The 16660-nt window shown below is 40.4% G+C and overlaps 1 protein-coding gene across 6 annotated transcripts in view; it reads right to left on the reverse strand.

Moving 5' to 3' along the window:
* The window catches only part of KDM2A (lysine demethylase 2A), a 117199-nt gene that overhangs the window by 10727 nt on the left and 89812 nt on the right, over window positions 1–16660 (reverse strand). For all 6 annotated transcript variants that reach the window (XR_005055071.2, XM_036995237.2, XM_073217493.1 and 3 more), the window contains 5 exons: window positions 12579–12705; window positions 10681–11075; window positions 2492–2575; window positions 717–986; window positions 41–172 (listed from right to left, as the gene is read on the reverse strand). Coding sequence is in view for 5 of the 6 variants with exons in the window: in XM_036995237.2 (XP_036851132.1) it covers window positions 41–172; window positions 717–986; window positions 2492–2575; window positions 10681–11075; window positions 12579–12705 (1008 nt within the window). In the remaining variant the exon portion in view is untranslated. The remainder of the gene's footprint in view (window positions 1–40; window positions 173–716; window positions 987–2491; window positions 2576–10680; window positions 11076–12578; window positions 12706–16660) is intronic.

The raw sequence follows: 16660 nt of genomic DNA on the forward strand, positions 1-16660 counted from the left end.
ATCAGCGGAGCCCTCACAGGTCCCTTAGGCCTCTCCTCACCTGGAGGCAGCCAGGATGGACAATCTCATTGCAGATACAGCATTCCATGAGTTTCTTTTCAAAGTCCTGTGTCTCCTCATTCTGATCCACCTCTCCACAGAGGGAACATGTGACTGAGTGAGGCAGTCTGGGCTACAAGAGGACAGAGACAGAAACCAAGAAAAAACCAGACTTAGATCCCTATCATTTCAGTTTCCCTTTAGCTGAAGATGTGTGACTTGGTTTCTATAATTCTCAAGGGAACACTTAGGAAGAATAGATATCAAGGAGAGAAAAAGAGGTTTCTGGTAGGAAAAATGGCTAAGGAAGAAAACGGGGCACATCGATTAGCTGGGAACTGGAGACCAACAGCGATCAGCCTGCTTTCAGTGGGCCTACCCTTGGTGTCAGAGGTCCTCCTTTTCTAATCCACTTAAAGAGTGACAGACAACAGTGATGTGTGCCCTTCAAATGCTCCTCTCACTGAAAATTGGGCAAGTGAGACTGAAAGATTAAATTATATAATTTTTAATACTGGACACCTTCCTTCTAAACCCAAGGAAAAAAGGAAAGATGCCGAAGAGCGTAGCTTTTTCTTTCCAACTCTGAAGTGTTGGTTAACTCTGCACTATGTGTATTTTAGTTCCTCTGGCACCACCACCCCTCCCCCATATTCTTTACCCAGCAGATCACTCACTGCCAAGCACTGCCGGAGGACACAGGACTGCTTCATGCGACCAGGACCCCCAAATTTTTTCATGTCCCTGCAGTAATGGCAGACACCACACTCTCCTTGCACGCAGGCCTTGCATTTTCGACATCGCACCCGTCTCCTCCTGGCTCCCGACACTATGGGGGAGGCAGCGGCTGGCCTCACGGGTGTTAACCTTGGAGCTGGTTTCATGGTGTGAGGCTTTGTGATGGGGATGGTAGGAACTCGCACCTTTGGCCGTGTGGGGAATTTAAGCTAGAAAGAGAAAGCAGTGAGGTCAAATATATCATGTAACTTTAAGGACTGGAGAGGGTGGAAGATGACAAGGCTTGGCTAACTATGGCCTGTGGACAAATCTGCCTGTTTCTGTAAATAAAATTTTATTCAAACACAACCACACTTATTTGTTTACATATTGTTTATGGCTGCTTTTCATGTACAATGCCAGAATTGAGAAACTGCAAGAGACTGTAGCCTGTAAAACCTAAAATATTTGTATTTATTTATAATATTTATTATTCACATACTACCTTTACAGAAAAACTTGCCAACCCCTTCAGGTTACTTCTTCAGCAAAATCCCTCTCTCTCTGCTGAGCTTTAAGATTCGCCCCTCCCTGAAGCTTTCCATGTACCAGAGTCACTGCAGAGGCCCACCCTCCAGTATTTCCTTACCCCGAATATTACTACTTTGAATACACTCCTAAATAAGAACATAAACTACTTGAGGGTGAGAAAGGTCTTGTTCATTTCTTCATTACTCCGAATCCAAGCGTACAACCTCGTACGTAGCAGACACTCCAATAATATTTAAGTGTAGAATGAATCTCTCTGGTATATGCATATAATAGTTTAGCACTCATATTTACCATGCTGGTGCTCCTTTCAAGAGCAAGGACTGCTGCCTTTCACTTCTTTCATTTCTCATTGTGCCTTCAAAGGCACAAAACACTCAACAGCCTAAAATGACTAAATTGTTCCAAGGCATCCCATGCGGCCAAACAGGCCAAGCAGAACTCCTTCACCTAGGAAGGAGAAGGTGGTTCTTTACAGACACCTTTCGGCTATATACTTTTATATTCGGCCTAAACACTCCTGGAATATGAAGATGGCTTTGCAAGTTTCAGCTGGGAAACACCAAAGAAGGGTCTAATTTATTTGCCAGATTCCTGGCCAGGATCAGAATGCTATCACTTACTTTTTTGAATAAATAACCTTGACAAAGGATAATATGGGGAAAAAAATTACACAGGACCTAAAAGCATGAAAATTCATAACTGACAATACATTTGCTAATGGGTAATTCCTTTCTTCTTTTTTCAAATCAATAACAGAAAGGCCAAATTAAGAAGAATCTAGAGAGTCTGGTCTCACTCCAACACAGAAACACTCTATAGTCTTTTAAATGTGTATGTAATTATTTTAACTAGTTTTAAATCAGTTATCTGTGAAAAGAACTGAGTCATTCGGTCAGAAGGACAGGAACTGATCCATTCTGGTGAGCAAATGCACACACACCCTGGCTTCCAAACCTTGGATGCAGGTCTCCTAGTTTGATGGTTCTGTTAAGAGAGTCACCTCCAAAGATAGCCAATTACCCTGACCTACCAGTCAAAACAGAACTGAGTAATAATTTTCTGTCAGTTTGTATTAATGCACCAAAAGCTGTCTGCCTCTAGTTCTTTTTTTTCCCCCAGAATGGTAACGGTCAGCCAGCAAAATGCTTCAGTAGCCTGAAGATCAAGAAAAATAGTTTCTTACCTTATCCCTTTTTGGCCACTGTACTATAGGGACTCCAGTGAGGGCTAACTTGGGATCGCTGTTGGCAAGCTCCTCCAGCAAAATCTAAGGGCAAGATAGAAGACAGAAAAAGCAGGGCACAGTGAACAAAGAACCAACCACTCCCACCAGCATCCAGACTTAGCCTCAGTCCCCACAACACCAAGGGGAAGGGCAGGCCAACAACTGTCTGTATTTTCTTTTCACAGAGACTCACTGCAAAACAAGTAAGTCAAACAAAACGACAACTCCAAACTAATGCAGTACTCCAAGGACTTCACCTTTGCTCCCAACCCTGCACTGTGTACTCACTGTGCTATCTGTACACACTGAAGCAACTAGCTACTGTGGTGACTAGGGTTACCTGTCACAGTTCTGTATATGACAGCAAAATTTCATGTATCACCCCTTTATTTTTCTCAAGCAGTTTATGAGTATCAGGTGGCCAAATATTGCCTTCATTTTGTAGAGGTCGGCAAAGCAGCAGAAAAAAAAGACTAACTAATACTGAATTAATAATTACAGCAGAGAATATTAAGAACAGCAGCCTTAGGGCCTTGATTCAACCCAGGACTCTGTTCTTCTAAGGCTGATTATAGATATCTTAATTTCAAATCCCTCCCACCCTCAACACACACAATTTTTTGCCTTTATTCCCTGTAAGTAGGGCAGGAACAATCTCAGAGTCAATACTTCTCACGGCTTTCACCAATCTAATTTGAATGACTTGAGAATACTGCTACAGTAAGAGACTGACACTTAGGTCAACTACGCTAGGTTGAGTGTTGTTTTGAAACAAACCTTTTATGTTTTAGACATAAATTTTTGAATCTCAAACCATCTAGCAGAATGAAATCTCTCTTCCTCTGACCTCATGAACCCCAAAGTAGTGTCAAGAGCCAAAGAATACAAATCCAGAAGGCAAGTTACACGATTCTTTTTTGGTTGCCTTAGGTGTGTACAGGCTATTAACTCTTACAGCAAAAACTAAACTTTGATCCTGGATAGGTCAGCATGCCAGGGCCATCTTTACAATCGTTCTCATAATCCTGTGGGCTCTGTGCCTAGATATCAGGGCTTCTTGAAGCATAAGGCATTTCTCTATCGAGTATTTTCCTCCTCAACCTCAGGATCATGATCCAAGTCTCCGAGTTGGGACTCAGACCCTTTAACTCACACCCATGAAGCTCCTCACAAAGATCCCCTTTGCCAAGTCTCCAGATGCCTCTCACCCTCCCCCAAACTGAGTTCATTTTCAGCAGTTTTATTTACTTCGAGTTGCTATGGTATCCTATTCTGGAGCCTCCCTTTAGCACCACACAGTGTGGGGGTGAAAAGGCGGGGTGCGGTGCCACGTGGGATTGGGCTCTGGTACAGGCTCCTAATCTCCCTTGGGTGAAAAATTCTGGTCCATTCAAAATGTGTGCTCGGGAGCTCCCCTCCCCCACCTCGCACTGCCGAGGAGAGGACTCTGCCCATTTCCTCTGCCTGAGAGCACTGAGCTGTCCACAAACAGGGACTTTCCACTTTCAGCAAAACAGACTGCACAGTAAGAGCCGCGACTGTTTAAGAGTAGAAACGGAACCTAACTGTTCATCAAAACAGTCTAATTCTATCTGAAAGATTTTTGTGGGGGACAGGGAAGGGTAGGTGGAGAAATTGTGTCTGCGTGGGGGTGGGGGACAGCTGTTCACACACACGACTCGGTTACTGGGGTCTGTGTGGGTGTGGAGGGAAATGCAGTTTTCCTTCCAAGCCTTATTTCGCTGGGGTCATACAACCAAGTATGCCCTGCTTTCATCAAAAAAGGCAGACTCCAGCTGAGGCCCTTCGAGAAACCATAAAAAGAAGCCACCACCCTTCACCAGAGGGGTTTGGGACGGGGAGCGGGGGTGGAGTGCGGAAAGGCTGACGCCTATCTAGGCTCCTGGCATTCCGGAGAACATTCAAACACAAGCCTACACCCCACAAATCACAGGAATGGAAGGAGAACAGCAAGCGTCCAGGCAGAGAAGGGAAAGGGTTCCCAAAAGCCAACCGACCCAATTCAAAAGCACATCCTACCAGGCGAGGGAACAAGTGTAATGACGGCTCAACCAACACGAAGTAACCGAAGCATTGTCCTGGACTTGCCTGGCAGGCAGTTCTGTCTCTTCGCCGAGACAAAATCCCTACAGTTTACACACGCCCCGAACCAGAAAAGGTTTGCCGCCCCCACGCCTGACCTTGCGTTTCTTGTCGCTCTGGAGCAGCCGAGGCTCTTGGTTGAAGTTTCCCCAGCGTCTTTGTTTTGTTTTCTGTACTGGAAGTTGCGCTGAAGGAGTTAGGTTTTCTGCCTCTAGGAAAATCCCGATTTACTTGAAAATTCTGGAATCTCCCAGAGTACATAAGGGAAGGCAGTCCAGCTTTAACCCTGTAGGCTTCCCAGAAAGAGCAGCGTGCAGTGCTGAGCTCCTTCTCGAGCCTTTCAGCTCAGCCGCGGCTTCCTGTGCCTGCGAACAATGCTGCTGCGTCACCCACATGCAGCTCCCAGAAATGCTTTGCAACGGAAGACGGCAGGAGGGGGAGCCGAGCTCGAGCGAGTCAGGCAGAGGGCCCAGCGTCCTGCTGCAGAGCCGGGAGGGGGTGGGCTCGGCACGCTCTTCCCACGGCGATTGGAGGAGGGCCGCCGGGAGCGAGCCGGCTACGCCCCGCCCTCTCCCTCCCACTGCGATGCAATCGGAGAACCCAGGCCCGGCCCCAGAAGCCTCCCGCCGGCCGCCTTCGGAAGGCGCCAGCGAAAGGGAAGCCTTTAACCGTTCCGCATCTGGTCCCGCATTTGACCTTGCCTCTGTCCACACCCTTCCCCTCAGGGTCACTTATTGTTACCGCCGGCGCTCTCTCTCGCTAACTGCACACAAGATTCTCTCCCCGCTCTCCGGCCAGTCGACCGAAGTTCGGCCTCTGTGTTTGCGCCAGACCTGAGTTACCTTCTCACTGGGCACACCTGCCTGCTTCACCTGCCCTGCCCTCACTGCTGCTCCCCCAGTCCAGAATCCAGGGCCAGCATATATGTTTCCAGAAAAACCTTCAGGAATGACACATTTCAACCAATATTGAAATTTTCGATACAGTACGTCTGTTGATAATAACTACTTCTCCAACAGATAGATGCCTGCCTCTGGTTACGACTGAAGCTCCACTACCGTAGTTGAAATGCCGAGGCAGCTGTTCCAGCAGTTTCATCGTGGTCAAGCCCAACTAGTCAAGGCGCAACCTCGGGTCAAGTCGCTTCACTCTCCCGCCTCAGAACCAGGCGCAGGAGCCAGGAAATGCGCATCCGCCAACTCCACATCCAGGGACTGAAACTTATTATGCTGACTCTGCCCCTCACATCACCCCACCCTCCGCACACCTCCTATTCCGGCCATTTGTTTTGCCTGCCTCATGCTTGATATTCCCTAGATGAAGCAGCCAGCCCTGCATCCTGACAAGACACCTTGATGCCACTTCTGACAGCCACCTGAGCTGCACATTTTAATTTTTACAGCAGCTTGCTGGAGGAAAGGAGGGACTTCTGTGCTCTTTGAGCTCTTCTTGGAAATGTTTATACGGTGCTTCTAATCCTAAACCTCTCCTTCGCACTTCATCTTAAGACTTCAAAGACATATTATATCTGAAAAGCCTTCTTTAGCAGTGTGAGACCCTTGGAAAATGCTTGTTTTGGTCTTAATGCTATTTAACCTGGAGGGATGATAAAGTACTTACACTTAAGAGAAATGTGTTATTCCAAAACAACATACAAGTTCAAGGTGTAGAATGTACCAACTCAAGAGGCCACCAGGGAAGGACAAAAACCAGACAGGGCACTAGAAACTGACTCTCAGTAAGTTTCCACAGCACAAATTAAACAGGGCCTAATTTTCTTTCTCCTATTAAATCAGAATAAAAGACAGGCAACAACAAAGATCAGAACTAGTAAGAACATGACATCAGCTAATACAGGAATATTACAAAAATATTAAAACAATTATATATATTTTAACCTAACACTATATGCCTCATAGCTAAATTATTTAAAATTTTTTACTCAGTAAAAATGTGTGCATTATTTCAAATCTCTTGTCATTAAGAACTGCCAAAGAAGTTTTATTTATACAGGTTGTCCTTTTCTCCCCTCTTAATCTGATTTAATGGACTAAGATCTAATTGTACTGGGTCCTCTACTAGTTCTTGTTCTCTTTATTAGTGACAGAATCACTGTGTCAGATGAAGAAAATTTCTAACTAGTGTTTCTGTATTTATTTGAAATCATAATTTTCTGCTTCAGTCCCATCATACTCCTGGGACAGTCTGGTGTGAAATTTTTAAGCACAGTTAGACAATGTTAGAATCTTAGATCAGAGCTATAGTACCCTACTGCACCACAAAGACCAATTTTCAAATTTATAAATTGAGAACTTTTACCATTTATGTAATGCTGAAGTAATCAATTTGTATCATCTAACAGGAAAGTTTGTTAACTGGTCAATTAATAAGGCTGGCACCACCTCCTTCCCCCAGGTCAGAATCTACCTCCCGCCCACTGGTGTTTGCTCGGTACCCTGTATGGTGTCAGCAACCCACCCGTAAACCTAGAATGGACTTATTTTCTTAGCCCAAATGCCTGCTCCACCTGAGTTGTAGGCTCTGTGCAGGCTTGGTCCATGGCATGTATGCGTATTTACCCCAACACTCAGCCTGGTTCCTGGCACAAAGTAGGCAGAAATTATTCACTGCAGAATAAATGAATTTCATAGATTTGTAATATCTAAATATTTTCTGTAATGATGATAGTTTATTAAGTACTTTATTAATAGTATCATTAATTTTTATAACCACCCTGAGGTAGAAGTTATTTTACAGAAGAGAAAACAGGGTCACACAGATCCAGTATCCTGCCCAAAGTCACATTTGCCAAGCTTATCAAAATGTTTTAGAGAAAACGGGAAAGTAGAAAAATTTTCAACTCTAAAGTTTAAGTGAGTTGGGCACTCAAATACACTGGAATATTAAAAGTTTCTTTCTGTATATGTACATATAAGGGGTCTTTATTACCAAAATAAACAAAACAATAAAATCTGATTAAAAACCCAGTTTTTCAGCTGACTCCCACCACCCTGCCGTGACCATTCAGCAGCTGATGTGCCCCTCTCAAGCACCCCCATGATGCACATGCAAAGTCTCTTTTTCTTCTATTAATGGGATTGTACTATACATATTATGCACACAAGTTCTGTCTCTTTATTCAACACTTATCAAGGACAGAACCTCTTAATTTTAGGCATGTGAGAATATCTCATAGTGGGAGAGACCTCCATTCTACCTTTACCACATTTTTAGGAGAAAGGTTACTCCCCCCACCAAACAGAGCTTTACACACACTGATTACTTTTCCCTGAACTTTACCAATAAGTCGACACTTTTTAGTGCCTCATTTTTCATGTAATCCCCTTCCAATTCTATTCTGTGATTCTTTCTTCAACACTGTATACCTTAACATTTTAGAATTCAAGGTCCTTTTACCACATCACTAAAATTGATTTTCTTCCAGGGAATATCTTTCATGGAATATCATAGCTATCTCATCTCACCACTTTTCCCCTCATCCCTTCTGCCAGTTATTTAAATGTGACAGTCATACAGGTTGCAGTAGGAAACAGTTCCTCTCTCTGCAGGAAGGGTAAACATTGGGCTTGCTTGTCCTCCACTGCAGTGTAGTCTTCCATGCTACAAGCACCAAGTTGTCTAGCACTGCAGAGTCCCCAGCTGTGCAGTGATTCGGCAGCTACCCAATTCAATGATTTTTTTCTCTTTTGGGTGATGCTCAGATTCTCAAAGCATTCAAAGCTCTACTGTTGCTACTAACTGAGGCTCAGATTAAACATAACTTGTCACATGTAGGAATAATTCATCCATTTGATATTAAGTGAAAACTGCAGAGCTGGGATCTGAATCTGTTGTCTTCTGATATCAGCTGCATTTTTAACTACAGTACTGGATAAACAAGAGAAGGTGTGGACAAACCCCTGCAGGGAGAATTCAAACACTGTCAGCTATGCAGTCAGCCCCCTGGCCACTCCTCATGCTCCAGTCTCTGTATCACTATCTTAACCTGTGCTGGCAGCCATGTTTTTCATGATTCCTGATAATACAAGGAAGCTCTCTCTAGATACTCTTTCTAAGGCTAAGAGTCCTACTTAGATGTCTCTTCTTAACTCATCCCCTTCTTGCTAGCTCCTTTTACTTTAATGTTTGACCCAAATCTTTGTACATTTTCCCTTACCTCTCTGCCTCCTCAAATATCCTTAATTAACTACTTTAGTTAATGGAGTTTGTGTATTTCTATCAGGACAGTTGATTTTACAACTGGTAAGTGGATTATAATATGGCTTCCTACAACTGGATTCAATGGTGTCAAATCCCTTAGGACTGTAAATATATATTTTTTTCATGATTAGAAATATAGATACCCAGGTCAGAAGAATGTTAATGAGATAGAAACTTAGAAATCTTTCTTCTTAGGGCTCCTGAAAGTACAAGTTAGTAAGTCCCAAAAATCACAATTTAATGGTTCCCAAATTTATCCAAGATGGAACAGCTACAAAAAAAAAGAAAGAAAACTTCTGTAGAAAAAAGAAAGATATTATACTCAAACTCTCAGGAAAATATAATTATATATGTCCTACCACAATGGAAAAGAATAAATTTGAGTGACCTTTTGCTCACTCAAGGGTGGGAAATGAATTTGGAATATAGTTTGTGAATATGGAAAAGTATGGCTAAGTTTTATCTGCTCAACATTAATCATTACAGAAATAGGACCACACCCACTTGGAACTTTGTCATTTCCTCCCTAAATACAAGCCACAATGACACCACCTGCCTCTTCTAGAACAAAACTTATATAACCAACTGTATAGCTTTTATCACCACTGGAGAGGACCAACCTCACCAGGTTACCTACCACCACACCTTTTTAGCCTCCAATGAGTTAACCTTTTCACTAATGCATAAACAGTAAGATATAATTAAAATGTCAATCATAAAAAAAGAAAAAATAGTTCAGTTCCTAACCCAGACTTGGAATTCTTTCCTGAGGTGACTGGCAGAAAGTACAGAGCACCTCAGCTCGTTAATGGTGGCCCAGGGAAAATCTGATACAGGAATGAGGGATGGAAAAGATCTAGGAGGTATTTTAACCCATCTTCCTTAAGGTCACATATAATTATTCCCTATAAATTTTTCTATGGCTTAAAATAATCTAAGTGACATGTTTTATAAATAATACTTATTAAAAATTGTGAACTAGCTTTCTAATACATATACCCATGCCCCATACTCGAGACAGTTCCAAACACTGACTTAAACAGAAAATTGTTATTCCTAGATTTATATTTTTTGGTGTTCATACCAATGGTACTTATGAGGAAAAGACTTAGAAGAACTTCCTCCAGTTCAGACAGCTAAAATCTGAATTCCTTAAAATAAGCTCATCTTTTTGAGACCAATACATGAGAGGTAGGCCAGGCTATGAAAATTACTACTGCTGGATACCTCTTGAAAGAAAGAAGAAAAATAGGACAACATGAAGAAACTTGATATAGAAACAGGATGCATTATGTTTAAAAAGACATTTTTCTCAAGTTGCCCCAATGTATTTAAATCTTAATAGTAGATACACTGAAACTAAATATGCTAAGCCTACTTACTCAACATAACCCAAAATAGAACAATTTTTTCCTTTCAATTTGCTTTGGGTGAGACTACTAGATTGTTATCGGCCGCTTTTGTTCTGGAATAGTTCTCTTTATCTAAGGGCAACTTGAATAAACTAGTATTTCTTAATACAAATACTTTCTCAGGCTCTCCTTTATTTGTAGGGGCAGCCTGAAATCTGTGTTTTAAGGACTAAATTTAAGTCCTAACTGAACATACAAATGTTAGTATCTTCACAATGGACCTAACCTCACTCTGTGAGGTTAATTGAAAACACTGTGCAGCATGGGTACATACACACACACAGGCACATATTAACTTCTCTCTGGCTGAACCAGAGATTATCCAAAATTCCTGTACTTTTTCTCGTGGAATCCAGAAACTGACCACCCTAGCCAGATGAGTAGCTATCATGCCACACAGCCAGCCCTTACCTTTACGTCAGCAATGAGAGCATCTTCGTCTTCTATCCCTGTGGGGACACATTTCTTGTGCAGTGGCAGAGACTCCAACTTATCTACAAGGCAGCGAAGGCCTTCAAGCTCAAAATGGGTCAGATGAACCCGCCTGTCCTTTCGGGGGTTACACTGGGAATCCCACACTTGGCCATTGTGGGAGCCCCGGCTAGAGTCAGAGGGTGAGTCTCCAGACAAGTTTTTCTTCAGACTTGGAGGATTTCGGCAGGTTTTGCCCAGGCCATCATAATCCAGGTTAACCCCATTGGCTATAGGGCTAGTGAGGACAGAACGTCTACTGCTCAAGCGCCGGGGTTCTCGATCCGATGTTTCCTCCTCCCCATTTCCAGACTCCAACCCATTTAACTCCAAATCTGCCAGCATGAAGAAAAAATGCAGTTAAAAACATGCCACTTGGCCACATGATTGACCAGAGAAATAGGTGGCATAGGAAAGGACTTTTGGTTTAAATGACAAAATTGTCACATTTTTTAAATGGTCTCTCCTTATCCCAACCAATTTGTCTACTGTGAAAATCATGGTCATAGGTGAAAACAGGATCTTGAGCTAGTAGAACAACTGAGGTAATGGTCAATTGTTTTTTCAAGACTGGGAAGGTCCCAGTCTTTGAACTGTATGCTAAAAATAAGTTAACTATGACAATGGCTGTAAATTAGTTTCCAGTTCAAACTTAAATTTGGGATTAAGAACTCATTTTTTAAAAGAAGACAGTGCAACACACATATATTTAAAAAGTAGTTTTGGTCATAAAATTTAAGCTTTGGAGTTGAAATCCTAGCAACATGGCTAACAAAACAAAACAGTGAATTATTTTTTAAAGGGAAGATTTTGATAGTCAAAACAAAGTGAAAATAAAAATTTTAATGAAAAGAATTTTTAAATGTTCACTGACCTTTTATTATGAAATACATTTACGTAACAACTATTAAAATTCAGAAAATACAGGAAGGTGCAAAGAAGTGACTAAGTCATCCCTTATCCCTCTACCCTTGGAGAACAACTCAACAGTGTGATATAGTTTCTTTCCATGCATATGTATATGACTATGACTGGATGTATTTTTAAATAAAATTGGAATCATGCTGTATATACAATTCTACATCCTGCCTTCATGTACTGGGTGAGCATTTTTTATTTTCAAATAAGAATATAAATTATCCTCAGAAGAAACTGCTGAGGCAAAATGATTGAAGAATTCATGAAGCATATGACCACAGGATATTACAGTGTTGGCTCCTCTCTACTTTAAGGCGTGGACCAGACTAAAAATGTGTTAACTCAAACTATCCTGCCATCCAATAAAATATTTCCCTTGGCAGAAGGTGGGGAACATTAAAGCACAGAGGTTAAGCATATAGATTTTAGGTCTTACCAAGTTGGCTCAAGCTGTAGCTTTCCCACTTATTTTATTAACTGAAAGACTGTAGATAAGTTTTTTAATCTTCTTGAACCTTAATCACCTCATTTGTAAAATGAACTTAATGTAAATTGCTTAGTACAGTGTCTAGAATATACTAAGAGTTATTATGATGATAGATTCCTAGTTTTTATTGTGTCGAAGACTATTTTTTTATACAAAACATATTCAGCAACTGATCATATTTCCTGAGGAGCTAAATACTAATAACTCAGAAAAAGATGCAATGCAGAGTATTTTATTTAAGCCTAGTAATTCACATCTGGATAGATCAGCTGTGACCAGTATTCAACTTTAACACATGAATATGGTACTTCCAAGCAGATAAGTAGAGATAAAAATAAAAACAAAACTATTGAGCAACAGCCTACTGAATATTCCTGGCCTCATCCTCAGCTCTGTAAGGTGTCTTAAAAGTTCATGCAGACAGGGCACTTACCCATGCTGAGGGACTCTTTCTGAAATTCTTTAGTTAGGTGGGAGCGGTTGGTTATACAGTACACATAGCGCTCCAACACGTACCAACACATCTCATAGTAGAATGGATAGCGGAACTTATTTGGAACCTACACAGGAAACAAGATAGTAAGAAATGCAAGCTGATAACAATTTTCAAGAAAAGCAAATAAGACAAACTGAATCACTGTAATAATTAACCCAGGAAAAACTCTCTCTAGTGAACCTGCACACCTAGTTTGGCATTTGGAGAAAGAATTTAAGTGTATCTGTAAACCTAGAAAAAGTTGGTCTTGGAAAACAATCACTGAAGATAAAAGGTAATTTGGAAAGACCATTCAGAACCACCAAGATGCTGTCTTGGTTGAGTAGGAAAGCATAAAAAAGACCTTTTGGGTCAGAATAAAATGTTGGCATAAGATAAAATATACTTGAGATAAATGTTTTAGGGTTCTTAGGATACAAAGGTGTTCCAAGCACTCTGGCCTTTACTATAGTTTTAACCTATATCAGAAAGCTATGGAACAAAGAATCTAATGGAAAAACAGCATATGAGATGAAGCTATATGTTTTCACTATTTCCTTACATACATGAAAGTGTGATTAGAGACTCATCAAGCTATGTCCATCCTAGGACATGAACCTGAGTATTTTCTCCATGTCAGTTATCAGCCTGTCTGTCTCATACTTTGTAATTTGCCAGGATGACATGTCCACACATCAGTTTCATATCAGATTACCTTTCTACATGGCCTAACCAGCCACTGTTTTTAGTTCCCCTTTTATTCTCCCCCAAAGCAGCATGAAATTACTCCAGCTGAATAATAAAAAGAACTGCCCTTTACCATAGTTGAGGAAAAGGCAACTCAGTATGGATTATCGAGGAGGAAGACCAGCAATGGGGACTGCCCTATGTATATTCTATCTTCTTTTAGAGAGGCTATCTTTCAAAAGGACAAACCAAGCTATACTTTAAAGGTTGTTTTGAATATGCAACTACTGAGAATATTCCCATCTTGTTTTTAAAGCTCCACGTCAGGTAGCCTTCCTGGACCAAGGAGATCTGGATGGGAGTCTCTTTTCAAAATCCTTTACCAGGTCAAAGGGTATCGCTGTGGAATGTGATCACCTTCCTCATCACAAGGTAGGAGAGACATGTACTTTTCACTGGCTTTCCAACATAGCCTCTGAATCTGCATCTTTTATTTGGCTTTTAACAGCTAGAAGGGGTTTTTCCTCTCTTATTTAAACATCAAATTAATTTACTTCAGCCATCTGGCTCAGGAGGCACAAGAATTAATAGATACTTGGTCTCCCCAAATTACATATAATATACTGGGCCTCTCTGCTCACCTTAAAGTGTATTAATACTTTTCTGGAAGGGTCTTTATTAAAAATTCAGAAGAACCCAAAATTCTAAAGCCCTCTGGGACTCTGTTGAGAGCTAAGTAATACAGTAAAAAAAAGAAAATACAGGGCATTAAACTTTTGACTTTCTACTAGAAACTCATCAGACTGCATTAGTAACAGCCAAGACATCATATACCCAATCTGCCCCATCAGATTTTACCTATGCTGCCAGACATCACAGAGCCGATCAATTTTTAAGACTGGGTTAGAATTTTTTTTAGAAAAAAAAGTTTTAAAATCCTCATCACAAAATTATTGAGCCTTTAGGTACTATCAGTAGAATAATTAGCAATGCTCAAGTTTAAATAGTGTATTTCTACACTGGCATGGCAAAAGTAACCAAAACATTGCCTTATATTTTCAATGCCCTTTATACTTCTTCTGTAATATAACATATTAAACAGATGTCAGATTGGTATTGGCACAAAAAAGGCTGGTGTAGAAAGCAATAAAATTAAATCACTGTGTGTGTACATATACAGGGAACCCAATGAAATGGTACAGAAACATAGAAGGGTTTCTTACTTGGAATGAAAGAATTAAGTCATCCTAAGGAAAAATGAATAGTAAAGTGGTTTAGATACTGGAAATTGACATTTTTGATAAATGAAGCCTAGGAAAATTAAACAGATAAAGCAAGATAGTCATTACCAGTGTCACAGTCTGCAGGAAACTTTTAATGCAGAGGTAAGTTGCTCATTTTACCTATGCTATTGAATATATATTCCTCATTCTTCCAAACTGAGCAACCAATTAAACCATGGGTGTAATAGTAATTTTAACGAGAAAAGAGGACTTCTTCATAAAAACTAATTTAGTTCAGATCGTACAGCAGATAGGTGGTATTACCTCTTAGAATGATTTTGAGTTAAATAAGAGTATTTATAGTATTATGTAATTTACTCTTTTGAAACATTTTAACTGTTTTTACTACTACTACAACTTCAAACTTACTAAACTACTATTTTTTTATAGTTTTATTATTCTTGACAAAAAAGCAGAAATTCACTTTCACAAAATTTATTTAAAAAGCACTGCATCCTCTCTTAATTCTAACAGAGCAATCCCTGCAACTCCAAAAATACCAATCTTGTATATAAGTTAATAGATAGCTCTTAAACAAAACAAGTATTTCAAGAGGCATCAAAATGGTTAAATGACCATGTTCGGGTAAATAGGTTAATGACCATTCCTTCTAAAAGTGTGAATTCTTCAATAATTGCTATTTTTTAACTTCAAAAACTTTAAAACCCACCAAGTTTCAAGAGCAGTACACCACGAATATATAGCCTTCACCAAGACTCATCAGCTATTAACATTTCTCCACATTTGCTAATCTCTATTCATATACACTGTTATTATTTGAACTATCTGAGAGCAAGTTGTGAACATCATGCTTCTTACTCTATACTCTAATTGCTATTTAATATCAATATCATTTATACTTCTATCATATATAATTCAGCCCTTACCAAGGAGGGTTCTGCTAAAGAATTAAGCCTTCCATCCTGCCTAAAGCAGTCTACAGATTCAATGCAATCCCTATCAAAATACCAACAGTGTTCTTCAATGAACTAGAGCAAATAGTTCTAAAACTCATATAGAACCACAAAAGACCCCAAATAGCCAAAGCAATCCTGAGAAGGAAGAATAAAGCTGGGGAATTACGCTTCCCGACTTCAAGCTCTGCCACAAAGCCACAGCAATCAAGACAATTTGGTACCGGCACAAGAATAGAACAATAGACCAATGGAACAGACTAGGGAGCCCAGATATAAACCCAAGCATATATGGTCAATTAATATACAATAAAGGAGCCATGGACATACAATGGGGAAATGACAGCCTCTTCAACAACTGCTGTTAGCAAAACTGCACAGCTACATGCAAGAGAATGACACTGGATTACTGTTTAACCCCATACACAAAAGTAAACTCAAAATGGATCAAAGACCTGAATGTAAGTCATGAAACTATAAAACTCTTAGAAGAAAACATAGGCAAAATCTCCTGAATATAAACACGAGCAACTTTTTCCTGAACACATCTCCTCGAGCAAGGGAAACAAAAGCAAAAATGAACACATGGAACTACACCAAACTAAAAAGCTTCTGTACAGCAAAGGGCACCATCAACAGAACAAAAAGGCATCCTACAGTATGAGAGAATATATTTGTAAATGACATATCTGACAAGGGGTTAACATCCAAAATACATGAAGAACTCACACACCTCAACAACCAAAAAGCAAATAACCCCATTAAAAAATGGGTGGAGGATATGAACAGACACTTCTCCAAAGAAGAAATTCAGATTGCCAACAGGCACATGAAAAGATGCTCCACATCACTAATCATAGGGTTGCAAATTAAAACCACAATGAGATATCACCTCATACCAGTTAGGATGGCCAGCATCGAAAAGACTAAGAACAACAAATGCTGGTGAGGATGCAGAGAAAGGGGAACCCTCCTACACTGCTGGTGGGAATGTAAGCTAGTTCAACCATTGTGGAAAGCAATATGGAGGTTCCTCAAAAAACTAAAAATTAAAATACCATTTAACTGGGGAATTCCACTCCTAGGAATTTATCCAAAGAGTACAAGTCCTCAGATTCAGAAAGACATATGCACCCTATGTTTATTGCAGCACTAT

The sequence above is a fragment of the Manis javanica genome, chromosome 11 (assembly GCF_040802235.1).
Source record: "Manis javanica isolate MJ-LG chromosome 11, MJ_LKY, whole genome shotgun sequence".
NCBI classification, from domain to species: domain Eukaryota; kingdom Metazoa; phylum Chordata; class Mammalia; order Pholidota; family Manidae; genus Manis; species Manis javanica.